The sequence below is a fragment of the Neopsephotus bourkii genome, unplaced genomic scaffold (assembly GCF_033783945.1).
Source record: "Neopsephotus bourkii isolate Nb327-2 ecotype Australia unplaced genomic scaffold, CSIRO-AGI_Nbou_v1 NB_1154, whole genome shotgun sequence".
NCBI lineage: Eukaryota > Metazoa > Chordata > Aves > Psittaciformes > Psittacidae > Neopsephotus > Neopsephotus bourkii.
Window position 1 is genome coordinate 1,474,453 of NW_026901640.1, and position 26,080 is coordinate 1,500,532.

General features: G+C 45.0%; 1 protein-coding gene and 1 long non-coding RNA gene across 3 annotated transcripts; one reads left to right on the top strand and one right to left on the bottom strand.

Moving 5' to 3' along the window:
* TADA2A (transcriptional adaptor 2A) lies at positions 1-24,602 on the bottom strand. 2 transcript variants are annotated; one of them, XM_061363372.1, is made up of 16 exons: positions 24,530-24,602; positions 23,230-23,478; positions 22,468-22,574; positions 21,309-21,368; positions 20,602-20,693; positions 18,942-19,099; positions 17,545-17,633; positions 16,687-16,759; positions 11,183-11,246; positions 8,895-8,938; positions 7,976-8,086; positions 6,510-6,581; positions 5,780-5,912; positions 5,090-5,133; positions 3,140-3,213; positions 1-1,521 (listed from the first exon to the last, which is right to left on the bottom strand). In XM_061363372.1, exons 2-16 carry the CDS (start codon positions 23,252-23,254, stop codon positions 1,336-1,338), a joined length of 1,332 nt encoding a protein of 443 aa, XP_061219356.1. In that variant the 5' UTR covers positions 23,255-23,478; positions 24,530-24,602; the 3' UTR covers positions 1-1,335. The 2 variants fall into 2 exon arrangements, with proteins under 2 accessions (XP_061219356.1, XP_061219357.1); XM_061363373.1 differs by lacking the exon at positions 21,309-21,368.
* Positions 2,242-24,136, top strand: LOC133217690 (uncharacterized). The gene is made up of 3 exons (XR_009726929.1): positions 2,242-3,236; positions 17,707-17,856; positions 23,884-24,136. It is a non-coding gene; the product is annotated as an uncharacterized LOC133217690 (long non-coding RNA).
* Positions 24,603-26,080: the final 1,478 nt, after the last annotated feature.

The following is a 26,080-nucleotide window of genomic DNA, read 5'->3' on the forward strand; positions in this document are numbered from 1 at the left end:
TAAGGTTGTTTCAAGTCATTTTGATTTTATTACAAACCAGAACACTTCACATTCAATGGCACCTCAGGTACACAGGGCAATTACTCTTGGGGAAAGAAACCTTAAGTAGGCATCACTACAGTTGTAGCTCAGGCTTTTCCATGAGATCCCAAACTTGAGAGCAGCAACACCCCACCTGCTTTGGCTGTTAGGTTACTTATGGGATGTTACTGCAGCATTAATGGAATGGAAGCTCTCTGATAAAGACTTTACTGTCTAGTAAACCGTGCCAAGCTGCATCTGAAAAGAACAGTCTTCATCATCCAGCTGTATTTCCAAACACAAATGGCCTGTACTGAAGTCATGCAGTGATCATCTGATGTGATGGGGTGGGGAGTGCGTGTGTAGTAACTTGTAGCTCATCACTGCTTTGTTGATTAACTGGGTAATGTGGTAAGCTGAGAGTAAGGCCCCTGGAAGGGCTGCAGTGTGCTCTGGGTGGTTTGTGGTGCTCCTTGCTTACCCTCTTTAGTGAGAGAAGGCCTGAGCCCTGAGCATCTTCATACTTAGGTTCTGGAAGGCTGCTCTGGTTGTAACATCCAGCTTTTCCAGCAAGCAGGAGCAACAAAGACTTAAACCAAGGGATTCGATAGAACTTGACAATTGCGAATCAGGGAGCGAGCAGATGAAGCTTATTGGTTTGTACAGCGCTCTCCTGCTGTGCTCTGTGCTAATATCACATAAAAGCAACAACTGTTGAGGAGCTGCCCCGCAATGTCCTTTCCCATCCTTTGTCACAATTAAGTTAAAAAGACTGGACCACTCCAGGCTCTACTTTTACACCCTCAGGCAAGTGTTACCTCCTTTGAAAGCTGCTACTGCTTTAGGAGGGAGGACAAGAAGGGAGGGGATGGCATCTCTGTACCCCTGTACTCACACAAAGTCAAAGTGTGACTCATTATGTGCTGCTCTTCTGTCCTCATTCTGGGTCACTGCCAGCATTAAAAGTACTGTGCTTCTCTTTTTAGTTACAAGAGGTGTTAGAAACGAATGCCCATTCACATTCAGGATCAGCTCATATGGCATATGATTCTTCCCAGCCCTATGTGGCAGCGGAATTCTGACAACAGCAGTGTTAAACAGCAGAGTCAAAAGGAAACCAGACAAAGAGAGATCAGTTTTCATACAGTTTAACACAGCTCCCTTCTTGTTTTTACCAAAAGAAAGAGCCCCAAAAGATTTTAAACAAAGGGAAATGTCCTTCATTCAACACTGTTAAAACCTTTCAGCGCTGTCAAAGTGACTTCAGAGCTGCTCCACGTCTGTCTGCTCCAGCCCAAGCGCCCATGTCTGTCCTCAGGCTTTGGTGATGTACCCTTCCCTGATCAGGAAGTCATAGATTTTCCTGGTCTTGTTCACATCGATCTTGATGAGCGCTCTGGCCTGCGCCAGTCTCAGGCCTCCTTGTTTGTTACACTCGTTCACTAAAGCAGCTTTGTATTCTAAATAGGCTCCAGGGACCAACCTCACCATCTGACAGAGCTGGAAGACAAAAGGTGGAGTTAATAAACACAAACCCTGGTCGAACTCCTTCGCTCTGTGATCCCTGTTGGAGGAGTAACACTGGGAATACTCTTCTGAAAGTGTGTTTTTGCAGGGACACACACACGGTAATGGCATTGCATTGCGAGCTGTTTCCAGCCACAGGTAGGGAGGGGAGGAGCTTGCTGGCTGCTGCATTCAAAAACATTCCTGACTAAAGAAGAAACTAGGAGGATGAAAGCGAGCTCCCAGCTCGCAGGAGCGGAACTATGAGTGTGTCCTGTGTGGGTGGTGTTCTTTGCAAACCAAGGGAAGCACACATGCCAAAGAGACTTGCAACCAGCAATTCGGCATGCTGGAGCAGAGCCAGGGAGGGCATCTGGCTATTAATCCCCTGCAGCCTAAGTCTTTAATACCCTTCTACAAAAGCAGCGATACACACAGCCCCCTCTGGAAGGCTGGGATGGAAACTGTGCAGGGAGGGCATGACGTGGTTGCAAGTCTGGTAAAAGGAATTGCTTTCAAAAGCCTGCTGTTGGGCTGCAGTGTTCCCATTTAGCTCCCAAATACCAGCTGCCTTCTAGCTGGTGAGCTGTATTACTCCCGATGGAAATAGTGGCTGTCTCCTCCTTTTAATACGGAAATGCTTAATGATTGTTCCTCATTGATAGGAAACTGCAGAATTCAGAGGAACTCAGACCTTCTGTCTCAGCTCACAAGGAAATCAGATTCCCTTTATAATGTCCTAGTCACAATTATTTATATGCTGAATGGAGCCAGAAGTGCCATGTTCCATGGTGAATCTGTGATCTGATTTTCAATGCTGCCATCTCCAGTGAAGGGGAAACAGCTTCCACACAGAGGGGAGAAATCTGAAATTCATCTGTGTTTCACATACACTGAAATCTGCTGTGGTTAAGGACAGGTTATGGATTCTATTGAAGAAAAAATCATCTTTTATTTCAATAGTTTTCTGGTGTTGCCTTTCACTGAATTAAAGAACAGTTCTATAGGTGACTGTGGCGAGGGTATGGGACTGCAAACTGTAACAGCAGGCTGAGCTTAAAGAAAACCAGATTCTATTCTTTGCCACGTGTGCATACAAAAACCTTGGTATGTGCCTTTAAACCAGAAATAGGGTGGTGTTCTTTCCATAGTTTTCCCCTGTTATGCCTGCATGGTTCGCATGAGTGTTGCTGGGAAAAAGCTACCATAACTGGTTGGGGTTTGGCTGGCGGATACCTTTAACATAGAAAGAGCTCTGCTGTAGGTTCAGTGGTGTGTCCAGTGAAGCCCTTGAATCCTCTGCCCATTTTAGCGACAATGTTCATTAAGTAAAAATAACCTTTCTGCTGAGCCCAGTCTCACAACAGAGGGAGAGAGGAGATCCCACTGTTGATGTTGTAATAGCACCTCGGTGCTCTCTGCCTTTCTTTGCTAAACAAGCTGATTTGCTGCAGTAGCTGAAATTAAGAAGCCCACTGGAAAACCTGAGTGAAGCATAGTCAGGGCATGTAAGCGGGGTTATATTCAGAGCACAGGGGACAGCTGGTGTGAGCACCCCTGCACTGTGAAGGTGCTGTTTCGGATAGGTGTATCTTTCCAGCCCTTTCCTCACCTCCTTCTCCTTCTCGTTCAGTTTCTCTGTCCCTGGGAGACCCGTGAGGTTCAGCGGTGGAGCGCTCCGTCTGCCTGCGGAGGCAACGTGGAAACCAGTGAGTAACTCTGAGCAGTCTGGTGGTGACTGTTTCTTACCTGTGTTAGCACAGAGGCAATTCAATCCGGGATGTTAACCCAGTGCTATCCAAGTGTATATAGCAGGGTTATTCAGGGCTTAATGAAAACTGCACAGATTTGATAAAAGGCAGGAGTTTGGAAGTGACAAAGTGCTGTGAACACATGAGACTCTCACACTGTTGACTCTGCCTCACTGGCTTTTAGGAGGAACTGAAAGACAAATTAGCACCAGCCCTCCTTAAGCTGGGCTGAACCTCCTGACTAAAGCACTCCTCCAGCCAAGCCAGGGAGGTGGGTGCTGCATGGAGGGTGTGCACAGGGTGCAGGGCTGACTCCCGCAGGTGTGAAAGGGTGTGCTCTGCAAGGGTGCTGGCATTACGTATGGCTGGGATTAGCAGCCAGTTTCTCTGGCATTTGACAACTCCATGAGGCAGTGTTCTTTAGATGCCTCCAAGGATGATGCAGATGTTGCAAAGCCAGTGCGGTTTGTGGATTTCTTTTTCTCTGTTATGGTACAAAACAGTACTGATAGTTCTCTCTTTCACTGTTGGTCATAAACTTTGCTTTCCGATAGCTGCCTGCTTGTAGGTTGGTTGGTTTGTGTTGCTAATAGTATTTCCCAGTGCTGCTCCCTCTTTCTATAGCCAAGAACCAGCACGCTATGATGAGCCATGCCAGAATCTGATTTCTACTCTCTTATAAACCTAGGAAACGCACACAAACTACGTTAAAGAAAATATATTATGGCTGTAAAGTCAGGATCTCTCTAGAAGTATGGTTAAACAACATTAATGTGCTCTCTTGTATATTCAGTATGATGCAGCCTTTAATTACAGGGACACGTGGCAGTTTTCCTGCAGTAGCCTTGCCTTATTCACTATGCAGGATGTTTGCTCAATTAGCAACTATATGGTGTTTTGTTTGGGTTTTGTTCAGCATGTGATGCTGGCTGTAAACACTGCCTGCTATCTGAGCTCCACAGGCACAACAACCCATGTTCTCTTGGGCTTTTCACCTTCATGGGCCACTGCATTCTTGACAAGAAGGGAATTTCATTCTTCACACCAGCCCTTTGGCCGGGGGATGCTGTCCCTGTTTTATGGGCTTTGCATGCCCTGAAATACACAATGCTGTTTTCTCTCCAAAGAACCAGATCTTTGCAATCAGCAACTGTGTTTAAAACACAGTGCAAACTGCAGTGACTAATTGCTTGGTATTCTGACCCAAATTTCCAAGGCTTCTGGCAGGAATGGGGAAAAACATATAGACTCAGTGTCCCCCTCTGAGTTTACTAGCATCCACATAAAAACCAGTTGTAGAGACAGAGCCAGAAGCCAGTTTTCCCTGGCAGCATTTAACCTTATAGTAAAACTTTATTCTAGTCTTATTCATTGCATGCTACCCTGTGACCTCAACAAACAGGATGGAGTTTTGTAGAAGTCTTGTTCATAAGGGCTTTGAGCCCTGAATCTGTCCTTTCTGGGCATTGAAAGAAGTAGGGATTCTCTTGATGGAAAAAAAACCCCGTAATTTGTGATTATAAAGAATATAAAAGCATATTCATGGAAAAGGAAAACTGAGGTTGCACAGGGAGCCTGTACCATCTTGTTCTGTCACTCCCACATCTGCCTTCTGTCAGGCACCTATTGCTCTGGTATGTGCTACACAGCTCCATTAAAAGCCTGGATTACCTTTATCTTCTAAAGACAAAACTTTGTTCCCACGTGCAGATTCTTTCCTGCCCTGTTAACGTAGCTCTAGGATGGGTTTTCCACCTGCAGCCAGAAAGATCTAGAAGCTCAGCAAAAAATCATCATCATTAAGCAGTTACCTGAATTTGAAGGAACTGGGACCGTGGGAGTCAGGCCAGAATCACTGAAAAGAAAGGAAATATTTAATTGCCTTTATGTTTTTCTTCTTTAAGAATAACTGCATGTATTGGCTATTCCCCCCTCCAACTTCTAATAATGATACAATTCACTGCGCATAACCCAGGCCCTGATCTGAAGTCAAAAGGATTCCTACAATACTCAGCACCCCCCAGAAGGAGAGGATGACAAAAAGTCAGTGAGTGGGGAAATGACAAGCCATCTTCTCAGAGCATGTGCATTCAGGATGTACTTCCTTTGCCATGCAGCTTACTCCTTAAATCAAAGTGCTCGTGCAGGGTGACTACACGTTAATAATGCTGCTACATCTAAAATCATCTGAACCATCAAGTGTCATCTCTGCACTCATTACTATCCATAAAGCCCTCACTTCCCTCTATGACTTTATTAACAGCAGTTCAGGTCCTGAAACACAGAATACAGAAAACAGAGACTCTTGAGCCTTTACCAGTCACCTCCCTGTCCTCACTTCAACAAGCACTCTTGCTGTTGCCCACAGTTTCTTGCCCTGCTGAATTAATTGGAACTGGAATACATTGGGAATGAATCTGTTGTTATCACACGGAGCAATGTGTTGTCTGCACCTGACTGGAGCAGAGGGGTGTAAATGCACAGCCTTACTGTAACCATACATATCAGCTTGGCGACTGAGCCACTGCTGGCAGGCACTGCTGTCCTGGATGTACTGCAGGACCTCAGAGAGCATCGTGCGCTTCAGGCGCTCCTCATCTCTTGTCTTCTTCAGGTGGTCGTACGTCCTGGCACCTATGGCAAACAGAAACCATGTCTCACAGCTGCCTTGGTCAAGATTTGCAGGCTGTTGTTGTGCTACAGTAGGAATTAAGTGAGAAATTGTTCTCTAGGCCTGGACCAGACTCTGCTATTCTCCCTCATGACAACTACTTGGCATTAGAAGGTATCAGATTCCACCCTGCACCCATCCCCCTGTTAATTTCAGGCCAAAAACCGAACAAAAAAGCTTCCATGATCCAATGCCAGGATAAAACGGGCTGTTTCGTTTATGTAGAGGTCTTAGGCCTCTCTCCAGACATCACGCTTGTTGACAGGCAATGAAAGTGGCCAGAGATAAAGCACTGGGGAGCACTGTGCCATGACAATATATATATATGTATCCTTTCTGACTCTTTGCAAAGTGAGACAGCACATTCTCCAAGCCGATGGCTCAGACTAGCTTTAAGAAAGCACAGCTGGACTGAAGCAGTGTTGCTAGAGCCCTGTCCAGTTAAAGAGGCAGGCATTTCACAAAGAAGTCCCTTTATTCAGCACATCCTAAATGTTGTAAAACCGTCCTTCCACACCTTGATGAATGGGAATGTGCTGAATAATGCATCAGGTACTTACTGCAGAAGTTGGTGATTCCTGCTGCTCTGTATTCCTGCAGTCGCTTTATTTCCCTTCGCAGCTCAAATTCCACTGGTTTGCCCCAAGAGCGAGCAGAAGGGAAAGCCAAAAGAAAAATGTGGGTCAGTGGGAGTGGCAGTGAGTTGTGGTGCACCAGGAGCGTTGCTGTTTCTTCTCTGTCTGCACAGGTCAGCTATGCAGTGCACAGAACCACAGCCCGGCTTAACCTTCCCCTAAAAGTCTGTATCAGATCTTATATTCACTGTGTTCAACACTCCTTGATCACAGATTTAACTTGTTTCTAGCATTTGTGTGCTTAGACAAGTTAAGTTTGTGTCATGCTTTGACAGTTCCTTTGCCACACCCTGGACAAGGCAGGTAACAATAACATAGGTTTTCTGGAAGGCAATTCAATAGGTCTGAAAAACTCCTCCATCCAGGCTCCTTATAACATCTAATATGGGCTTTGAATTATGATTTTCATAACAGGACCTTCCAATTTTTTAACTTGCAGACAACTCTTTTCCTGCAGTGAGTAAGATGAAATACCCATGTTCTTTTGCTCAGAGGTATTTACTACCTCTAGCTTTTATCAGCTGGCTTCCAGGCATTGCTCAGTTTTACAGTGAGCAAGTTTGCTTCTCTCCAGTTTGGCTATTCATACTACTCAGGAGAGCTGGATAATGCCTGTACTTGACTCTCAGGTTAACTTGAGGACTTTGCTGTCACTACAGTAACAAAACTAGGTTCCAGGGCTTGCACTCACATGTGGGACTCCTGATTCTGCAGGATCATGCTTTTGGTATTTCACTTAGGGTGTCCTGAAAATGCAGTCACAACTGTTTAAATGCTTTGTGCCTCCTAATGAGCAACAATTTTCCCAGTTTAAGTCACAGAATTAAGCAGGATATAATGACTCCTACTGGAATGTGGCTAAATGCATGCTATGATTATGCATAAAGACTTGAGATGATTCAGTGATGGAACAATGCCTCTCCCTTTAAGGTAAGGGACATAATGACCACAGTACTATATAATTATGTAGATATGTAAGAGCTTAACATGGATCTTTCAAAGAATTCACCATTTGCTGCCAGCTCCCAATCTCTCAATACAGACAGACATACACTTTAGGGATTTTGTTCTTCCAGTGGTACAGAGTCCCAGAAAACGAACAGTGCTCTTTTGATAAGAAAATATTACTTCTAATGCCTGACCAGAATGTTCAGTCAACTGAGAAATCAAACAAGGAACTAGAGTTTAGTGGAAAAAAAACCCACTTGCTGCTCATTTAATGTATGAAACCACAAATGTATTTGTTTTTCTGAGGTAGGTAGATGGGGAGGAGGAGAAAAACAACCTCCTGCCCTCCAGGAGTGGTATATATTTAGGAAGGACTGCAGATGATGCAACCCTTCATTATGCTGATGGAAGAAGATACATGCTAAAATCCTCCAGATACTTACATGCATGGCTTTCAATGAACTTATCATGCTCCACTGGGCCGAGAATCCGGGCAAATCGTCGCATTGTTTCATAGAGGTCTTGAACTTCCTTTGGATATCGCCTTTCCAGAACTAGGGAAGGGAAAAGAGTGACACTCCTTATCTCTCCTGCTGTGAGAATAACTGCAGTAGAACCTGAAGTGAGTACCAGCCCCTGTGATCTGCCCAAAGGTCCAGATTTGGTACACTTCCTAGATCCAGATTTGGTACGCTTCCTAGATCCAGACTTGGTACACTTCCTAGATCCAGACTTGGTACACTTCCTAGATCCAGATTTGGTACACTTCCTAGATCCAGATTTGGTACGCTTCCTAGATCCAGACTTGGTACACTTCCTAGATCCAGATTTGGTACACTTCCTAGATCCAGATTTGGTACGCTTCCTAGATCCAGATTTGGTACGCTTCCTAGACCCAGATTTGGTACACTTCCTAGATCCAGATTTGGTACGCTTCCTAGATCCAGATTTGGTACACTTCTTGTCCATTTTGCTGTTACAACTAGAGATTGCTGGGTACAGAGCAACACAATTATACAGCCCTTAGAATTCTGAAAGCATAAAGGATGATGTTTAAGTGTTGCTTGATGTAGTGAGATGCACTTAAAAGGTCTAGATTTCACCTTCATCCCTCTCCCTACTCAGTGGAGCCCAAAATGCTTCTGAAGAGCAATTCCAAGGCAGTAACGAAAACTGAGCTGGGAATAGTTAGAGCCATCTGGTTGGAAATGGTCAGGGCAGGAAATCTGCTGGAATTCAGACCATCTGAACAGGGTCCAGCATGAATAAACCACACTGGCGCACTGGAAACTGGGAACATGCAAAGCTGTGCTTCCCAAGTAGAGGCCCCTTTAAAGTTAATCAGTTACAACTGATACTCACTCTGAAATTTCCTGAGGTTGATGAGGCCGTGATCTCTTATAATCCTGTAATTAGGAGCAAAGTGGTATTAATAAAAGGCATTAACTTGTGTTATTACCTCATCACTGCAAAGGCTCCAGAGAAAACCTTGACTCAGAGGGGTCTAAAACCAAACACAGATGAAATCTCCATAACCCTTGAGCTGGCCAGCTGAGGAACATGATGCAGTGATGCAGCATGGCTTTAATCAGGGTCAGTTTTGGATGGTGATGTGCATTAGTCCAACCCTGACAGCACCAAGCACAAAGGGAGCTACGATTGCTTTAAAGGTTTGAAATCACCTCTTTAGGCACAGATTTTGCATCTGTGGTGTCTTACAACTTGTCCTTCCAAAACTGAGGTAACGTCTCATGGAACATGATTTCCAGCCTCAGAGAGGGACAAATGTCCTTCTGCTAGAGCAAGGGTGAGAGATGGACTGTAAACTTCCCCACTGGAGGAAGGAATCTCTCCATGATAGGTTAGATGTTAAAAAGAGGGAAATGATTTGGGTAACTCATAAGCTGGAAATGCTCCTGCCAGCATCAGGGAAATGAGCAGAGCGAAAAGGCAGGTTAGAGATTTACAAGTGCATGACAAATACATCTGTCACGGGCTGCAGCAATGTCATGAGGTTATTGCTATGTGGTGATTTGATAAACACCCACTTTTGCAAATGGTGAGAGATGCTCCAGAGCTGGGCTCACAGAATCATAGCATAGTTAGGGTTGGAAAGGACCTTAAGATCATCAAGTTCCAACCCCCCTGCCATGGGCAGGGACACCTCACACTAAACCATATTATCCAAGGCTCTGTCCAACCTGGCCTTGAACACTGACAGGGATGGAGCATTCACAACCTCCCTGGGCAACCCATTCCAGTGCCTCACCACCCTCACAGGAAAGAATTTCCTCCTTATATCCAATCTAAACTTCCCCTGTTTCAGTTTGAACGCGTTACCCCTTGTCCTGTCACTACAGTCCCTAATGAAGGGTTCCTCCCCAGCATCCCTATAGGCCCCACCTCATTGAGGTCAGCCTGGAATTTGCTCTACAAAATCATTCCATTTTCTTTAGTATGTATAGAAGAATACTGCTGTCCCCTGTACAGAGGCCTTTCTGAGAGCAACATCAGCATTTTTGGTGCCATTTTCCAGGGTTTTGTCTCATCCTGCTGTAGAAACTTAGGAAAACCGACACCAGTTTATGTAACTGAGCCTCATGGCACTTTCTTTTAGTGTGACGTGATTTATCAGAATGGAAATTATACCACAAATGTTTTTTTACCTATGGATGCTAAAGAACACGGTGAATACGTATCAACTCCTACCTGTCATTCAGCAGAACTCTGCTGTATTATAAGGAGAAGGAATGGAGGAGTCTTACTCCAAATTACTGATTCTTCCAGCAGGGAGTAATACAGCAAGATGTCATTTAAAATACTGAACAAAGTCTTCCAAAGTTAAAATAGGAGTTAATGAACACATTGAGTCATTCTCAAAAGCTGTCAAATGAAGTGACTGAACTATTCAACCTCACGTCAGCAATATGGTTATCTTCGTTCCGAGGAGGGGAAATCTAACTTAGGGGCCCCCAAGAACTAAATCTTCATGCTTCAACCACTTCTGTGGAGAAAGTAGGGGTTTAGCAATTACTTATAGGCTGGCAACTTTTTTCCTCCCCTAAAGCAGAGAGTGAATTATGGGCAGTCCATCAGCATTACACAGGGAACAAAAAGAACAGAGATCTGTCTCTTTTTTGTGGTTCCCAGCCCTGCACTTGTGACTGGTTTCTTGGGTACTGTTTGTCTCATTCTGCAAAATGCCTATGTGACTTACAAGGTGGGCTAGCAGCTTAGTTAGTTATGAGGATTTGGGGTAGTGGTATGAGGAGAACTGTGTACATGACTTTTGTGCACTAAACAGGACTGGAAAATAGGCTTTTCCCAATTAATGAGCTGGTTTGAGAGTTTAAAGGAGTTATGGTGTGTAGGGATCTTTTGTGTACAGATAAGTGTCAGGGTCTGTTGATCTGCCTTTTCTGGGCTGGTACCACTGCTAAAACCATGTGCCTGATCTTAATCTGTGCCCAGAAGGAGAACCACCATCCAAGATGTAGCCTGTTATGTAAATCTCATAGAGGACAGTCTCCAGGCATGGAAATTGGCTGGAATGATGCTATAGGAAATAATGACGTTTAGCATTAGGGCAACACTGGGGACAAAAATGTGGTCAGGAAGCAAAGGAACACAGTGATTGCTTGAAAACTCACTTTTTTCTTCTCTGTCTTTCCTTTAACCTGGAATGGTAGATATCTACAACTGCAATCTTCAGAGCTGCAAGGTAATAATAGCAATAATGAATACTAAATAATATTACAGACGCATAAGTAATCATTGCATTATGCTAACTTCCAAGCTTTTATGTTCATGAGAGGCTGAAATGGTCACTCTGCTTTGCTGTTTCAAATATCCCATAGTAATTTTACAGGGACGTAAACTCACTAGAGGATAACCTTCTGCAGGAGCTTTCTTTTGCTTCCTCCTTCCAAAAACATCACTGCCTGCACCCATGAACCTGGGTCGATCCTGAGAACTCTTGTTTCTTGGAGTGTTTCACTATTGGGACTTACTTGTTCAGTCATACGTGGAATTGTTAAGTATTCCTTCCCCGGAAAAGCAGACTTGTCAGATTTAAGGAGCTGAGCTATCATCTTTGGACAAAGGCTTCTCTGCAGAGAACAAGAACTCCAAAACAATGGAAAGACAAGAGTTCTGTGAAGATCTTTGCTGCAGTCCTTGAACACATTGACAAGCTTTTAGCTTGTTAACTTCTAAACTTCTCTGTCTGCCAGAGGAACAAAGAGGGTAGCTCATGACAATGTGAAGCAGCACAGGAAAAAGCCATGCTCATTAGAAATCAGATCCTCTCCAAACTCTGTCTGCACTCTGGCTGATCCACTCAAGAGACCCTTCAGCTTCTTTCTCCTGTAACCACTGGGTTAATGAACCGGTTTTGGTAAAGTCTTGAAAGGAAAGATAAGGAGACACCTATCCCCTTCCCTTCCCTCATTCTGTTAAATAACAAACTTCTAGGTCATGAAATAAGCGTGGAGCTGGCTGCTGTCTTGGTTGGCTTTTTTAACTTTAAGATGCTCTCGGAAGGAAGAGCCTGTAAAACCTGTGGGTTTACAGGCTGTAGAGACAAGAGCACGTCCCCTTTGAGCCCAACGTGCTGCAGAAACAGGGGTGACCCAAGTGACAGAACCCAGATTCTGCTCCTCTCTAGTTAAAAGAGCAAAACTGATACTGGTGCTATATTGATTGCACTCTCCAATAAGTAATTAAGAAAGCAGTGTGGTTATATGTCTATTTTAAAATAGGTATTTCTGTGTAAACCTCAGGAAGCTCCTTGCCAATTCATCTGGTAATAGACTTTCTTATAAACAGGGACAGCTAAAGCCCAAAGGCTGTGTGTGTGTTAGCTCAGGAAACAACAGTTCTGACTTACACTTGCTGATCCTTTACTTGCAAAAAAAACCCCTTCAATTTATACAAACCTGATGTGCTGTTAATCTAGGAGGAAAAGATCATGCATGAGGACAGGAGGGGGTACAATACTCATAGCCCTTTTTGCGAATCTCTGGTAAAACCAGTGCTCGGGACTCACAGGATGCTTTGGCTTGGAAGGGACCTGAAAAGCTTTTCATTAAGAGGTATTTAAGGTTCCTAATTTAAGAACAAGCACAGGTAGCAAATTTCTCCTTGTTTAAGTGTGGGGCCAAGGCAATGGGACACACAGCAAGTTAAGCATGAATGAAACCTCTTCCTAAGGGGTGGAATCAGTGCCAATTTATGGGAAATATTTTTCTGTCTTTAAACCCTCTGCAAGCTCAGCTTACACTCGGTTTCCTGGGGTTTGTGTGGGCAGAACTTAGAAGTACAGGCAGAAACTGCACTGAGAACCTCTATATATGTCACAAGTAATTATGCACCTACAACCATCGCCTTTCGATGCCTGCACCTGAGCGCACCAGATGCTGAAGGAAATAAGGATCAACTGGGGAGGGGAAGGAACATTCCTGCTAGCAAATGAAGGGAAAGAAGGGAGCTTCTCCTCACAGGAAAATTAGTATTTGCTGCCACATGCACTTTTTGGAGGGGCTTTTGTTTTTAATAGACATATTCACCCAGGAACAGCCAATTACAGAATCTGGAATGCATGAATAACTCAGGCTACTATACTGTTCCACGCTGCATTGAAATGAGAAAAGAGATGCTGTATGAATGAAAATGATTTGCCTGTGCTTTTCCCCATGGATTATGCTAGGGAGGCAGTTGTTTGTACCAGTAGCTTTAAGATAATCCAAGCTGACACCGTGTTCAAAGTGTCCATTTTGGGAAGTGATAAGGTTCTTTGAGCTGGTCGGAGCAGCTCAGAAGGATGCGGCAATAGGCAGGAATTCAAGGCCCCTTTCTTCATTCCAAAGAATCCAAATATTTTGGTTTCTCAAGAGTGTGTCCAAACTGGTTTCTTTGCTTTTCATTCCTCTTCAGCCTCATTTGCTCTGCACAAACTTTTCTGAGCACTAATGAGTGAGGCCTTTGTTTCACACTCACGAACCTGTTTGGGATGCAAGGCCCAAACAATGGGAAGAATGCAAACCAATCAAAGTTCACAGGCTGTGTGTCCAGTGTGTGCAATGGCTACCACCCAAATTCACCCTCCCTAGAGCAAAGCAGGACCCTGCCTTCAGAGCTTCTCAGGAGAATATGAATAGAGAAAGAATAAATTCATGTAGTATTTAGAAGGACATTGACTGCCTTGTGTCTTGTACAATGAAGTGTCCCTGCTGTCCAGCCACAGTTGCAGCCTATTCCCACTCATTTCTTGTGGTTTCAGCACCTACTTTCCAGTGTTAGAAGTGAAAATCATTTACATGAGAAGGAGAGGGCAGAAAAAGCCAGGAAAAGGATAAGTTACTCATGTTATAATTCATTCTGAGGCAAACTTGTAATTCATGAAATATTCAAGCGCTCTGGGCTGACTGAGATTTGTAACTGGTTGTTTCTTTTGATCCATCCATTATATTTGTGTTCGACTGCAATATAGGCTTGCATGCACTTATTATACTGCAAGTACTGAACAGAAGTTGACAGTTCAAGAAGTTAACTGAAATCTGAGGTTCCACACTGTTTCTGCCATCTCACTAACATCAAGCAGCAACTGACGATGTGTGTGACCTCCTGTGTGGTGGGAGGAGCTGGAAATACAGGTTTCTGGGGTCCTCCTAAAAGGCTGCCTGGGAGGCTTTGCACCTGGTGTTAAACTGCACTTTTCTTTCTTGTGGGAATGCTGAGAACTTGTTCAGGGTGACACAGGAAAAGGTGACAGGGAAGATGCGATGGGATCAGGAGACAAGAGGCCAAGCAGCCCCGATCCAGAGCTTTTTATGGAATGATTGTTACACCATTTCAAGAAAGGCAGAGCAATGGGGAGGGGGAGAGGGAAGAAGGAGGAATTCCATTCCAATGCAAGCAGCAAATACTCCTGTGTGCTACGTGTGAGTGAGACATTGCAGCACTGATCTGTGACTTGGGAAACGGAAGAAATGGAGACCGTAGAAATCACCCTGCAGTCAGAGCCAAAGACTGAGCCATTTTCTACAGTAGGAAATCCTAAGCTAGGTGGCAAAGTATTCTCAAGCAAGGAAGCAAAATCAGATCAGCACTTGGGATGTTTAAAACTGCTGGACAGGGAGGAAGTGGCTCCTTTTTCCTTGGAGAAGGGCAAGACCTAATCCCACAGGTTTCTAGAAGACAGCTCTTTCTGTCCCAAAGAGGCCTCATGTAAAAGAAAGCCAACTGGTTAGACCCTGGGCTTCATCTTTAGAGGCATTCTCTCATAGGGGCAGATCCAGGACAGCTGTGGGAAGGAAGATGCCAGAGTTCTTGAGCTAAGAGATCGAAAATGTAGTTGGTCACGCTCCATAACCTCTGCCAAAGAGTTTTCACAAGGCAAATGCCTAACATCCCATACTAAATACTGGAGATGACTGAAGAATGGACCAGAGAACCTCCAATGAAATTATAGGGTGAAAGCTCTGACAGACAAAAGGAAGTCTTTTTTCACCCAACACATAATGCAATTGCAGAACTCCTAACTCGATTGCTGAACTCGCTGCTGCAGGATGCAATGGGAGCAGGAGTACCAATACATACAGCTCTGCCAGCAGCCAGTGAAGTTCATGGAGGAAAGCTCCCTTGGTGAGAATGGCCTGAGCACAACCTGGGGCTCAGGGAGCCTTCAAATGTATCACTGCAGGAAATGTGGAAGATATGCCAGGAAAAGGATCTGTCAGTACTTGCCTTTTCTTACGTTCTTCTCCTGTGCAAATGCTGTTGGGTGCTAACAGGAGATTCTTTGGCTTTTTCAGTTTACCAGGACTCAGGATAGGACGTGGAAGCAAGAAAATACATCTTTTAATAGTAATAAGAAAAAGCAGCGTAGAAATGGCTTGATGAATCTGACGTGTCCGCAAGCCAGTCCCTGTTTCCGTACGTTAAAAGGGAAGAGAGTCTGCCATACGATTCTCATAACCTTTATTGAGCCAAGGGAGTTTGCATTCCTTAAAGCACTGCTAAATTTCAAAGTGATTTCTTAAGTTTGGAAAGACTTTCTATATGTAACAGGATTTGTCTGTCTCTAAGGGGATGCTGAGGCTTGAGCTTAGAACTGCCTGACACAGATGGGAGAATTCTGGGGCATAAAGACAGTGCTTTCAAACACTGTATGTACTTGTAACTGTGGGGAAAAGCATGATCTCTTTTTCTCTGTGGATTAAAACATCATTTTAATAATTCCTGTTATTTGGTATTAAGGCAGCTACGTTCACAGAAACTCAGTAGCAGTAACGCAACAACCACCCCCTTCACAATAAGTTGTCACATTCAGCTAATGCTCCTGTAACTCAGTTTCGTGTTTAACACATGGAAACCAAACAGCTTCAAGAGTAGAACAGTTTCAATGTGTTGCACATAGTTTTAAACTACATACCTGCTTGCTGCCTGTATTAATACCTGTTCTGATACCAGATCCCCTAAACTAACAGAGGTTAGAATAAGTGACAGGTCTAAGAAACCAGATGTAACAGGGGAAATAGGCTACTAGCACCAGAGAAGAAAGTGTTCCTCTTTCTGGATCAGAACAAAAGTTGTGCCTTGCTATGGTGCTCACAAACATTATGTAGATGGAAAGAGTATCTTTCAACCAGGGAGAGGAAGTAATATCGAGGCATTGATGTTTCTGGTTTTAATAGGCCTTTAGGTCCATTTATTCAAGGTGATGTGCTGCTGTTTCCAGACAAACTGCTATCTATCTCAGATGATTTGCTTCTACTTAGCTAAGCTTTCTCTGGAGTTTACACTGGATAAAACATCATTTGTGTCTTTCCTAAAGAGGGGCCTACTACTGGTGGAGACTGACTGGTTTCCGTCATGTTCTACTTTACAACTGGCTGTATTTCAGCAGTGAGTGAAGTGCATTATTCTCTATACAAGTACCATTTGTATGTCAGTTGATTAAGAGCTTTTAAAAGAGGTTTGAAAATGAGGACTGTAGAAATGCCAGTGTTTAAATCCCAGCACACAGAACTGAGATCATTAATAGATGTATGTTCCTTCTTTAGTGTGTGGAGAAAAAAGAGACCTGATGAAATGCTGTGTGGGCAACTCTGAAACATTGTTTTCAGACAATGTATGAAAATATGGGACTTACCATGCAAAATGTCTGAATCATCTTCTACAAAATCAATATCTCTCAAATCCCATTCAGCATAGTTGTCAAACTCCTGTTCAGAAGTGATTAATAGATTGTCATTAACTAGCAGTAAAAAATGGGTCTCAAGTGCCAGTACAGATAGAAGTACTGAAAACAGAGGTATTTACTCATACACAGCTGTGCAAAGTTCCATCCTTGAGCAACATACATCACAGGGGAGATTTAAGTAGGGAATGTATGATGTGCACCCCAGTGGCTGGAAGGGGAACAGGATGCTGTGATATGATAATGAGAATTAATCAGGCAGTCTCCATGAATCCCACACTGGGGTGGAAATACTGCTCAGATGTACAAAACCAACAAGCCCCTATATGGCTGAATTCATGACTTCATGTGCAGGAGCTTGTTTTGCAATAGGAACTGGGGCTCTGGGCCCACAGCTAAAACCACTGCAAACAATGCAGGTCTTTCAAGCAGTCTTTGGATCAGCCTCGTACGTGCTTCTCTAAGGCAAATGAAACAGAAGCATGCTGAAGCTGACCCCTTTTGCTGAGCATCTAATTCACCACATCTAGTCCACTTACATAAGAGCCATTCATTGCTGGACATCTGGTGGCAGCAGCACGCTTGCCATAGAGCCCCTGTGCACAAGGGCAGGGACTCCTTGATGCCTGCCCACAGCTCTGCAGGGCTGCAGCACCACCTCTGCAACTAAATCCTTAATAATCACTGTCCTGTCCTCTGATTCATTTTATATGAAGAGTAAAGACCTATGGGCAGGAGCAAACAAGTGTGCCTCTGCCAATCTTGCATTCAGTAGTACATTTAAAGCAATGGGAGAAGAGGGAGTCTTACCTCAACAAAGTCTGCTCTCGCTGGCATGTACCCAGCCATATCCCTGGAGAGCAAGGAATCAAACGTAGGCCGTGGGGGATCATCAGCAGCTGAAAACATAAAGGGTTGTAGTTGTTGTGTAGGGCTTTTTTCACTCTCTGTAAATAGGTGTTTCTTTTGCAGGAAAAGTGGGAATAATTAGTTGGAAGAAAAGCACCCTGATTGGGCTTTTCTTCAGCAATACATTGAGAGCAAGACTGAGTTTACCCAGGGAAAAAGGCAGTAATCTGAGATCTTCATAGGAGTCTCGAAAGTCAAACACAGAAATCAGAGGTAATGAATAGGTTATAAAATGTAAACTCTACATTTCAGAGCTCAGCATCCCCCCAGCAAACCCCTGCAGATCACTTGCTCTCAGCATGCAGCTTCTTTTAGTTAATAGCAAGAGGGGTGCTAAATCTGCCATCTTCTGGGTGCTATTCAGAGAGAGCTGCAATTAAAGCCACATGACCCTGATCTTTTACAGTGCTTCCCAGCTGAGGAGCTCAGTGTTTTACAGACAATAAGGGAGCGAGGCTCACAACACACTTGTGAAGGAGTGGAACATTACAAGTCTCAGGCTATAGATTAAGTAAGCTGAGGCACAGAGAACCAAAATTGTCCAGTGCTGCTTTAGCTGAAGCCACTTCAGCATGAAATTTAAACCTCCAGCTACTAAGCAATCCCTTTACCCAGCCATTCTGGGGAGCTTTACAATGGAACAGGTGCTACATGGGGGGGATATCCTAAAGATGTTATATTTAAGGAAAACTGGAAATCTGTTAAACTGATGAAATTTCGCATACGCTTTTGAAAAGGCAGTTTTAAAGAGAGCGATGCGAGAGGGACAGTTTAAAGGGAGTGATTTTAGGACAAATCACATCTATACCGAGTGGATGATCAGATGAAAGGTTTTAAAGGCAGAAGTCCCTTCTCAGTTAACATTGCTACGCAAGGTCTAGACAAAAATAACCACTCCAGGGTGAGAGCTCACACTGGTATTTATGATGAAGGAAACGCTGGTTTACCATGCTACATGTGAATTAGCTTTGAGGTAGCTTGCCCTCTAAATGCTTTTGCTGTGGTCATTTCTGCGAGTGACCATTGCACTGGCTGTGCAGGAACTTCTGGATCTGAGAACCTGTTGTTTGTATCAGACCATGCTGTTCCCTCCCTTTCCTCACTGAACTGTCAGTTGTGTCTATTTGATACACCAGGATTACACTAGCCTGAAGAAAACCCTACTACTAACATTATTCGAGTCAGTGAAAGCAAACTGAATGTGTGATGCATGCCTTTCTCCATAGCCTGCTTACTCCAGTTTTGGAAGAGCAGAGATCTTCGGGAGAAGCTCCCTGCATGTGCTAGGAGATACTCACGGTGGAAAGGAATGGCTGTTTCGCTGTGCTGCGCCTCCTCGGCCTGTTTCAGGTTCAGTAACGTAGATGCAAACAAGGGGTTGTTGATAAAGTGTTTCATATAATGTTTCTCACACTCCTCCTTGGATTTCGTACACATCTGGTTGGCTACGTCCTGCCTGAAGTGGGGAGAGGGGGAGGCTTAATATGGAGAACACAGAAATGCTGAGGGGTTTGTACCTTTCTCTAGTGGGAAAAGGTAATTGTGGACAAGAAAGTGAAGGCATTGTGTGCAGCAAACTGCTCTGTGGTACTGTCTGAATTCACATTTCGCACACTAACACTGAGCCAATACTTACAGGTTTGCTCACAGTGCCACGGAGCCCTTTTCTAGTGGTCATGAGCAATGCAGTTCACATTTCTGGTGGTCATGAGCAATGCAATTCACTGTCTTTAGAGGAGAAACTCTCTGGCTGACAGCATATACCAAATCTTTTGTACGTGTGAAACCTGAGTATTGTGATTTGAGAGCTTTTTATACTTTCTATTCATTTACACATTCTACCAGCTCCAGGTAATGGTAAATTCAAAGTCTGGAACTGCAGTTTGCCTCTCAAGTTTCTCTTGCGATTTTAACTGGAGGGCAGTGGTTTCCCCTTTCATGCAGCAGTGTTAAACAGGCTTTTTCCAACAGCAAAATGGTTTTACAAAACACAGTCTAGAAATCTTTGGCAAACTTTGTTGGAGAAGTGGTTGGCCAGAAACATGAAATATTTTCTCTTAATGAAACGCCTGGGTAAGTTGAGGACTTTCAATGCAATAATCCAGCAGCAACAATCCCTGCAATTTCGGTTAAACTGAAAACTGGATCCACGGGATTCCAGGAAGAAAAGTCAGTTTTTCCTTTATTTGGTAAAGGCTGAAAAAAGCCAAATGTTTAAGGGAGAAGTTAAGGTTATTTGTATTGCTAAGTAGGCCAAAGTGTACTAGACAGCGTACTTGCAGCTCATAACTGCAACCAGCTTTCAGTCTTAATCATGACAGCACTGTACACACAAGAACTCACAGTTCTGTTCCAGTGGACTCTGGAACTCTATACTTTTAATATAGCTATTTTTCCATGAAGGAGAGGAGAGAACTCATGACCATCAATCTCCTTTATTTACAAGTGCATAAAAATCCTGTCGGACAACAGATGTGAATGTAACATGAAATATATTTAATGTTTCCAGTTCTCTACCCTAAATATGACACAGGAACAGGAAACCTCCAAAAATAACAACACCCAGGTAGTCAGCTGTAAGCAAACTGAAACCACCCCAGGTAAGAAGTTCTGTAGCTGGTTTTCATGTAGAAGTAAACTGAGGCACAGAAAACCCTTGTGCAATAGTTGAATTCCTTCAAAACACAGTGACTTTAATGTGAACTGAGGGAACTTCTTCACTGGAGGTGCCCTGCATCCCTCAAGAAGCCTTTAACAATTTCCCTGTATATCTGACAGCAGATTGAAAACAGAATCTGCTACCCTAGTCTGCCACTTCAGCTGCTGAATCAGTGTCTCACCCACAGAAAATCACTGAACATTCAGTGTGCACTGATGGATTCAGTAGCAAGATCCAATGAAATGAAAGGAAAAACTACTCATCGTTCACTGAAGTTGCCTGAGCCACTCAATTCTCACCAGTTTCCAAATCCACAGTCCATCACAGCTTCTAGGAGCGCCATTTCCTCTTGAGCTGTCCAATTAGGATCCAAGACAGGGAAATCTGAAGTCTAGAGAGGAAAAAAGCACGTAAGACTGCTGTGATCCTCTATTCTAATCCATCACATGGAGAGCAAGGAAGTTCTAAACACACAGTATATAATACTGATAGTTTTCAACTTTTATTGTGTCCTATGAAACCTGATCAAGTAACTGTTGAGTTATTTAGGGCACTGGGCCATCAACTACAGCAAAAAGTAGTCTGTCACTATGGATCTTCTGCTGCACTGTTACATGTTGTAAACCAGCTGCAATTGAACAGTGTCATGCTATGAAACACAGTAAAAATTACTGAAGGCTTTAAAAACGATTGATTTGGGGCAAGAAAAAACAAGAATAGAGAAGCAGAAGTTGATTCACATGCTTAAAGAAGTCTCGTGAGGTGCATTGTGCTATCCAGGCACAATCAAAGATGTAGCTTTAAATGTCTCCACTGTTTCATTATGTTACAGGTGGACAATCTGCTTTGCTTGCAAGGAATACTTTTTCTTTTTTGGATGATTCTAAACCTCTGAATGAAATAATTGCATCACTTAACTTTTCAATGCAACATTAGTAAGCAAGGGTCCAACTCCTGTGAAGTTATGAAAGCTCAAGGGTAGGAGTTACCAAAAAGGACTACTTACCATTATCTCGTAAGTGTGATCACTTTGGTGTTTCTTGTATTCAAATCCTCGGGTGAAACACTGCAGAACAAAAGATGAGCATGATGTTAGTCCCTTACTTCTGCCCTGAAAACACTTGAACTGTCTCTTTCTTCCTTTTATTCCCTGACCACTGGGTACCCAAGCCTGCCCACCTGAGAGGCTGAAAAAGGTATTAACCTTTAAATGTCTCCACTGTTTCATTATGTTACAGGTGGACAATTTGCTTTGCTTGCAAGGTATTAACCTTTTTCTGATTTCCTTTTAGAAAAAAACATAAAAAGTAGGAAATTCTGTGTTAAAATCGTGTTAAATCTTTGTATCTTGCTTGCCTTTTGCACCCAGACAGGACCCCTGTGAATCACCATACTTATGGCAAAGTCAAGTGGGTGAAAAAAGCTCAGTGGTATTTGTAAAGTGGATCGTTCCAAGAAGAGAGTACTGAAAACACAGTCTGCCTTTAATCTTGGTTCCCTGTTTAAAAAGCACCAGCATGCAGGCGTTTTCAACAGCTATAGTTGTGGGTTTTTAAGTAGAGGTAAATGAACACAAGTACCCCCAATATACAAAATATGGGTTTATGTATGTTGTACATCTCCGGGCTCCTCTTTCAGCTTTAGAGGTTATTGCCTCTATCTATTATCCTCTATAGAGGATAGAACTTAACTATTTCATAATAAAACCTACCAGCACTTTCTGTGCTTATCAGATCACACATACAACTTCTAAAGAACCGTATCTGGTCACAAACAATTCTGGTCAATACGGCAACTTTTTCCCAGACATCCATTTGGGAGGGGGAAGAAATGCGTGGGGACAGGGAATGGGTGTTTCTTGGTGGCTTTTCTTTTCCATGCCATAAAAAAGGACAGAAACGATACCTCCCTAGACATGCAGCAGCATGCTCTGTTACAGAGTCAGGCTGACTGCATGCCCTTACAAAGGTCTCCTTCAGCTGCTCATGGCTCGTTTCTTCTCCAGCATTTTCTTTGTCATTTCCCTGTCCCTGAGCAAATAAGTGTTGTTGATCCAAGTTTACAGAGACCAGTTATTAATGTGCTTATGGAACAGCTTGCACTGGACAGGCCTTTGATGACTTTCTCAAAGAAATCAATGCTTATGCTTTTATCCTTGCACTCACCTGCAAGCAGAGGAGGAAGGGAGGAGGCCCACACTCGGCACACTTCACGTAGGGCTCTGTGAGGTACGATGAGCAGCCTCGGCATGGAGGCTTATCGAAAGGGTCATCTGCAAACCCAGAAGTAAACCTTATGCAACACAAACACTGCAGTTTTGCAGTCACCTAAATTCACTTGTGCCCAGTCATCCTAAGGGAAATCACATAACCTCTTTGAGTGGACTCAAAGGGAAATCTCTGTATGAAACCCCTGGTACAACTCATCGAGCTGTGCTAGCTGCCTGATTTGATCCAGTACATCAAAGACCTTATGTGCAGTGAATACTGCACAGACAGCTGCAGTCTCCCATCCACGTCCCTCAAGTACCTCTACGAGCACACTGCTGCGGCTGCAAAGGCATCACAGGATTGTTCTGTAACCTGTCCAAACCTCAGGCTCGGCTCAAATTGCTGAACCAGGAATGAAGCATTGCTCTGCAAGTTCTTATTTAGTTCAGGGCAAAACAGTCAAAACAGACTGTCAAGTTATAAGGCACATTTTACCCAAGAAAATGGATTTGAAGCAGCTCAACTATAAAAAGTAGATACAAAAAAAAGACCTGGATTCTCACTGCATCATTCATGTACTCGTGCTCTTGAGAACAGGATCAAAGAAGTGAACCTGTGGACCAGACACCACTACTTTTCTGTCTCCTTCCCCCAGACAGCTGCTAATGCCTTTAAGCAACAGCAAACCCTTTCCAAATGTCATCTTCTGGTACTTACTACCAAAGGAGGCCAGGCGCTCCATTGCTCTGCCTCGGTAGTGTTCTTACTCCTCTGAGTAAAACCCGTCTTGCCTAAGAGCCCGCAGCATAAGCCTTGCCCCAGCCAGGATGTGCAGGGAGGGTATTCTCTCCTGCAGATGTCCTCTCACACAGCCCTCACAGGTGAGATCCTCCCAGGGCGTCCTGAAGCAAAGGGCTGTCAGCAGTCTTCTTAAGAGGGACCATCTGACGTGGCTGAGGGTGTTTTCTGTGCATAAGAAATCAAATCCAAGGTAAGAAGAGATGTGGTGTGGATATAAACCAACCCCAAGCTGAGGCTTTTGGTGGGAATGCGCTGAGCAGGAAGTTATGAACAGCTGTTGTGCAAGAAGGTGGTCTGCACCTCTAAGAAACACTGAGAACAGGTAAGAGATGGCACAGACACAGCAGAGCAGAACTCAAGTGTGTTCATGTCGACTACGTTTTCAGTGTTGTTTCAGTGTTTTAGCTGCTGTGAACAGGCCTGATTGAACAGCACTTGTACAGTGATGTTCTACACAGCTACACACCACCAGGGAGCAGGGCTGCGTTACACCGTGGGCTCTCAAACACCTCTCACTTTGACAAGGTAATTTTGCCTCTCATTTATTGAGATTCATGTTTCTCTTTCCAGACCATTCCTCTCCACACACCACGTGAGGAGGCATGCTCCTGCGTGCAGGCACCATGGAAGCTCTACAGCCCCTCCACGCACATGGCAGCTGCTTCAACCCCAGATACACATCCCTGCTTGGACCCTCAGGGAATCGAGAGCAACTTCCAGGCTGATTTTCACCCCATGCCCGTAAGTGACACCGCACAACATCTTCGGGCACAAGCTCCCCTCTGTGAACTGCCATCCCCTTTAGCCCTGTTTACAATGCTGCTTGAACCGGTACGACACTGACCTGAGCACCGCGGCACAGCCCATTCCTGCGGCAGCCCCGTGCACTCCCCATATCCCAGTCTCCAATCCCATTATCCCAGTCCCTGTCTAGCCTTGGCGGACCTTTCTCCCCATCACCGCCAGGCGGCGCCCTCCGCCCCGCCAAGCCACGCCCCCACCCCAAACCCAGCCCACAAGCGCAGCCGGTGAGGCTGCCATAGGAAACGCTGGCTGCCGCCCGCCCGCTCCCTCTCTGCCCCCCTCCCCTCACCGTTCCCCCCCGCCGGCTGCCCTGACACCGCCCTTCCCGCCCGCCCCGGAGCGGCTCCTCCCCGTTACGGCGCGGTCCCGACTGCCCCTCACGGGCCGGGGCGGTTCACCGGCCCCCTCTCACCTCACGCCTCGGCGGCGGGATTGCGCGCCTGTGCGCGTGCGCCGGAGCGGGCGTGCGTGCGCGTGGACGTACGTGCGTGCGCGTGGACGGGCGTGCGGGCGTGCGCGCGCGCGCGCGCGGCGGCGGCCCCTTCCCGCCCTGCTCCTCCCTGCTGAGGCGAGCTGAGGCGGGCGAGGGAGGCTGAGGTGGAGGGCAGCGGTACGGGAGGAAGAGGAGGAAGAGGAGGCCGAGGTTGCGCCCGCTATGCTGCAGGTATACCTGGGAAGAGTTTAACTCCTTCCTATAGCAGTTAATGATGGTCCCTGCCCATCTGGTTTTTGTGGGTTCATTCACCCATCAAGTTTCTGAGGTAGTGAAAGGCAAATCCTTGCAGGCTGCCAGTTGAGAAGGGCTTGTAGGGATAGGACAAGGGGGAATGGGTTAAACTGACAGAGTTTTGGATTAGTATTTAGATTATTTAGGTCTTAGAATCATAGAACAGTTAGGGTTTGAAAGGACCTTAAGATCACCCAGTTCCAACCCCCTGCCATGGGCAGGGACGCCTCACACTAAACCATGTCACCCAAGGCTCTGTCCTATGTGGCCTTGAACACTGCCAGGGATGGAGCATTCACAGCTCCCTTGAGCAACCTGTTCCAACACCTTACCTCCCTCACAGTAAAGAATTTCTTCCTTATATCAAATCTAAACTTCCCCTGTTAAAGTTTTAACCCACTACCCCTTGTCCTGTAACTACAGTCCCTAGTGAAGAGTCCCTTCTCCAGCATCCTTGTAGGCTCCTTTCAGATACTGGAAAGCTGCTATGAGGTCTCCACACAGCCTTCTCCAGGCTGAACAGCCCCAACTTTCTCAGCCTATCTCCATATGGGAGGTGCTCCAGTCCCCTGATCATCCTCGTGGCCTCCTCTGGGCTTGTTCCAACAGTTCCATGTCCTTTTTATGCTTAGGACACCAGAGCTGCACACAATGCTCCAGGTGAGGTCTCACGAGAGTGGAGTAAAGGGGCAGGATCACCTCCTTCGCCCTGCTGGTCACGCTCCTTTTGATGCAGCCCAGGGTACGGTTGCTTTCTGGGCTGCAAGCGCACACTGAACCCGGCTCATGTTCATTTTCTCATCCACCAGCACCCCCAAGTCCTCCTTGGGCTGCTCTGAATCTCTCTGCCCAGCCTGTAGCTGTGCCTGGGATTGCTCCGACAGAGATGTAGGACCTTGCACTTGGCATGGTTAAACTTCATGAGGTTGGCATCAGGCCACCTCACAAGCGTGTCAAGGTCCCTCTGGATGGCATTCCTTCCCTCCAGCGTATCAACCGAACCACACAGGTTGGTGTCATCAGCAAACTTGCTGAGGGTGCACTCAATCCCACTGTCCATGTCAGTGACACAGATGTTGAACAAGACCGGTCCCAACACTGATCCCTGAGGGACACCACTCGTTACTGGTCTCCAGCTGGACATTGAGCCATTGACCACAATGCTTTGTGTGCGGCCATCCAGCCAGTTCTTTATCCACTGAGTGGTCCATCCATCAAATTGATGTCTCTCCAATG

Excerpts from the sequence above, each read along its gene's own strand:
- TADA2A (XM_061363372.1), bottom strand. The coding sequence starts at position 23,254 with ATGGAGCGCCTGGCCTCCTTTGGTA. Across the intron at positions 22,575-23,229 it reads GCGCCTGGCCTCCTTTGGTA|ATGACCCTTTCGATAAGCCT; the intron begins GTAAGTACCAGA and ends CTGGGTTTGCAG. Across the intron at positions 8,939-11,182 it reads GAAAGACAGAGAAGAAAAAA|GATTATAAGAGATCACGGCC; the intron begins GTGAGTTTTCAA and ends TCCTAATTACAG.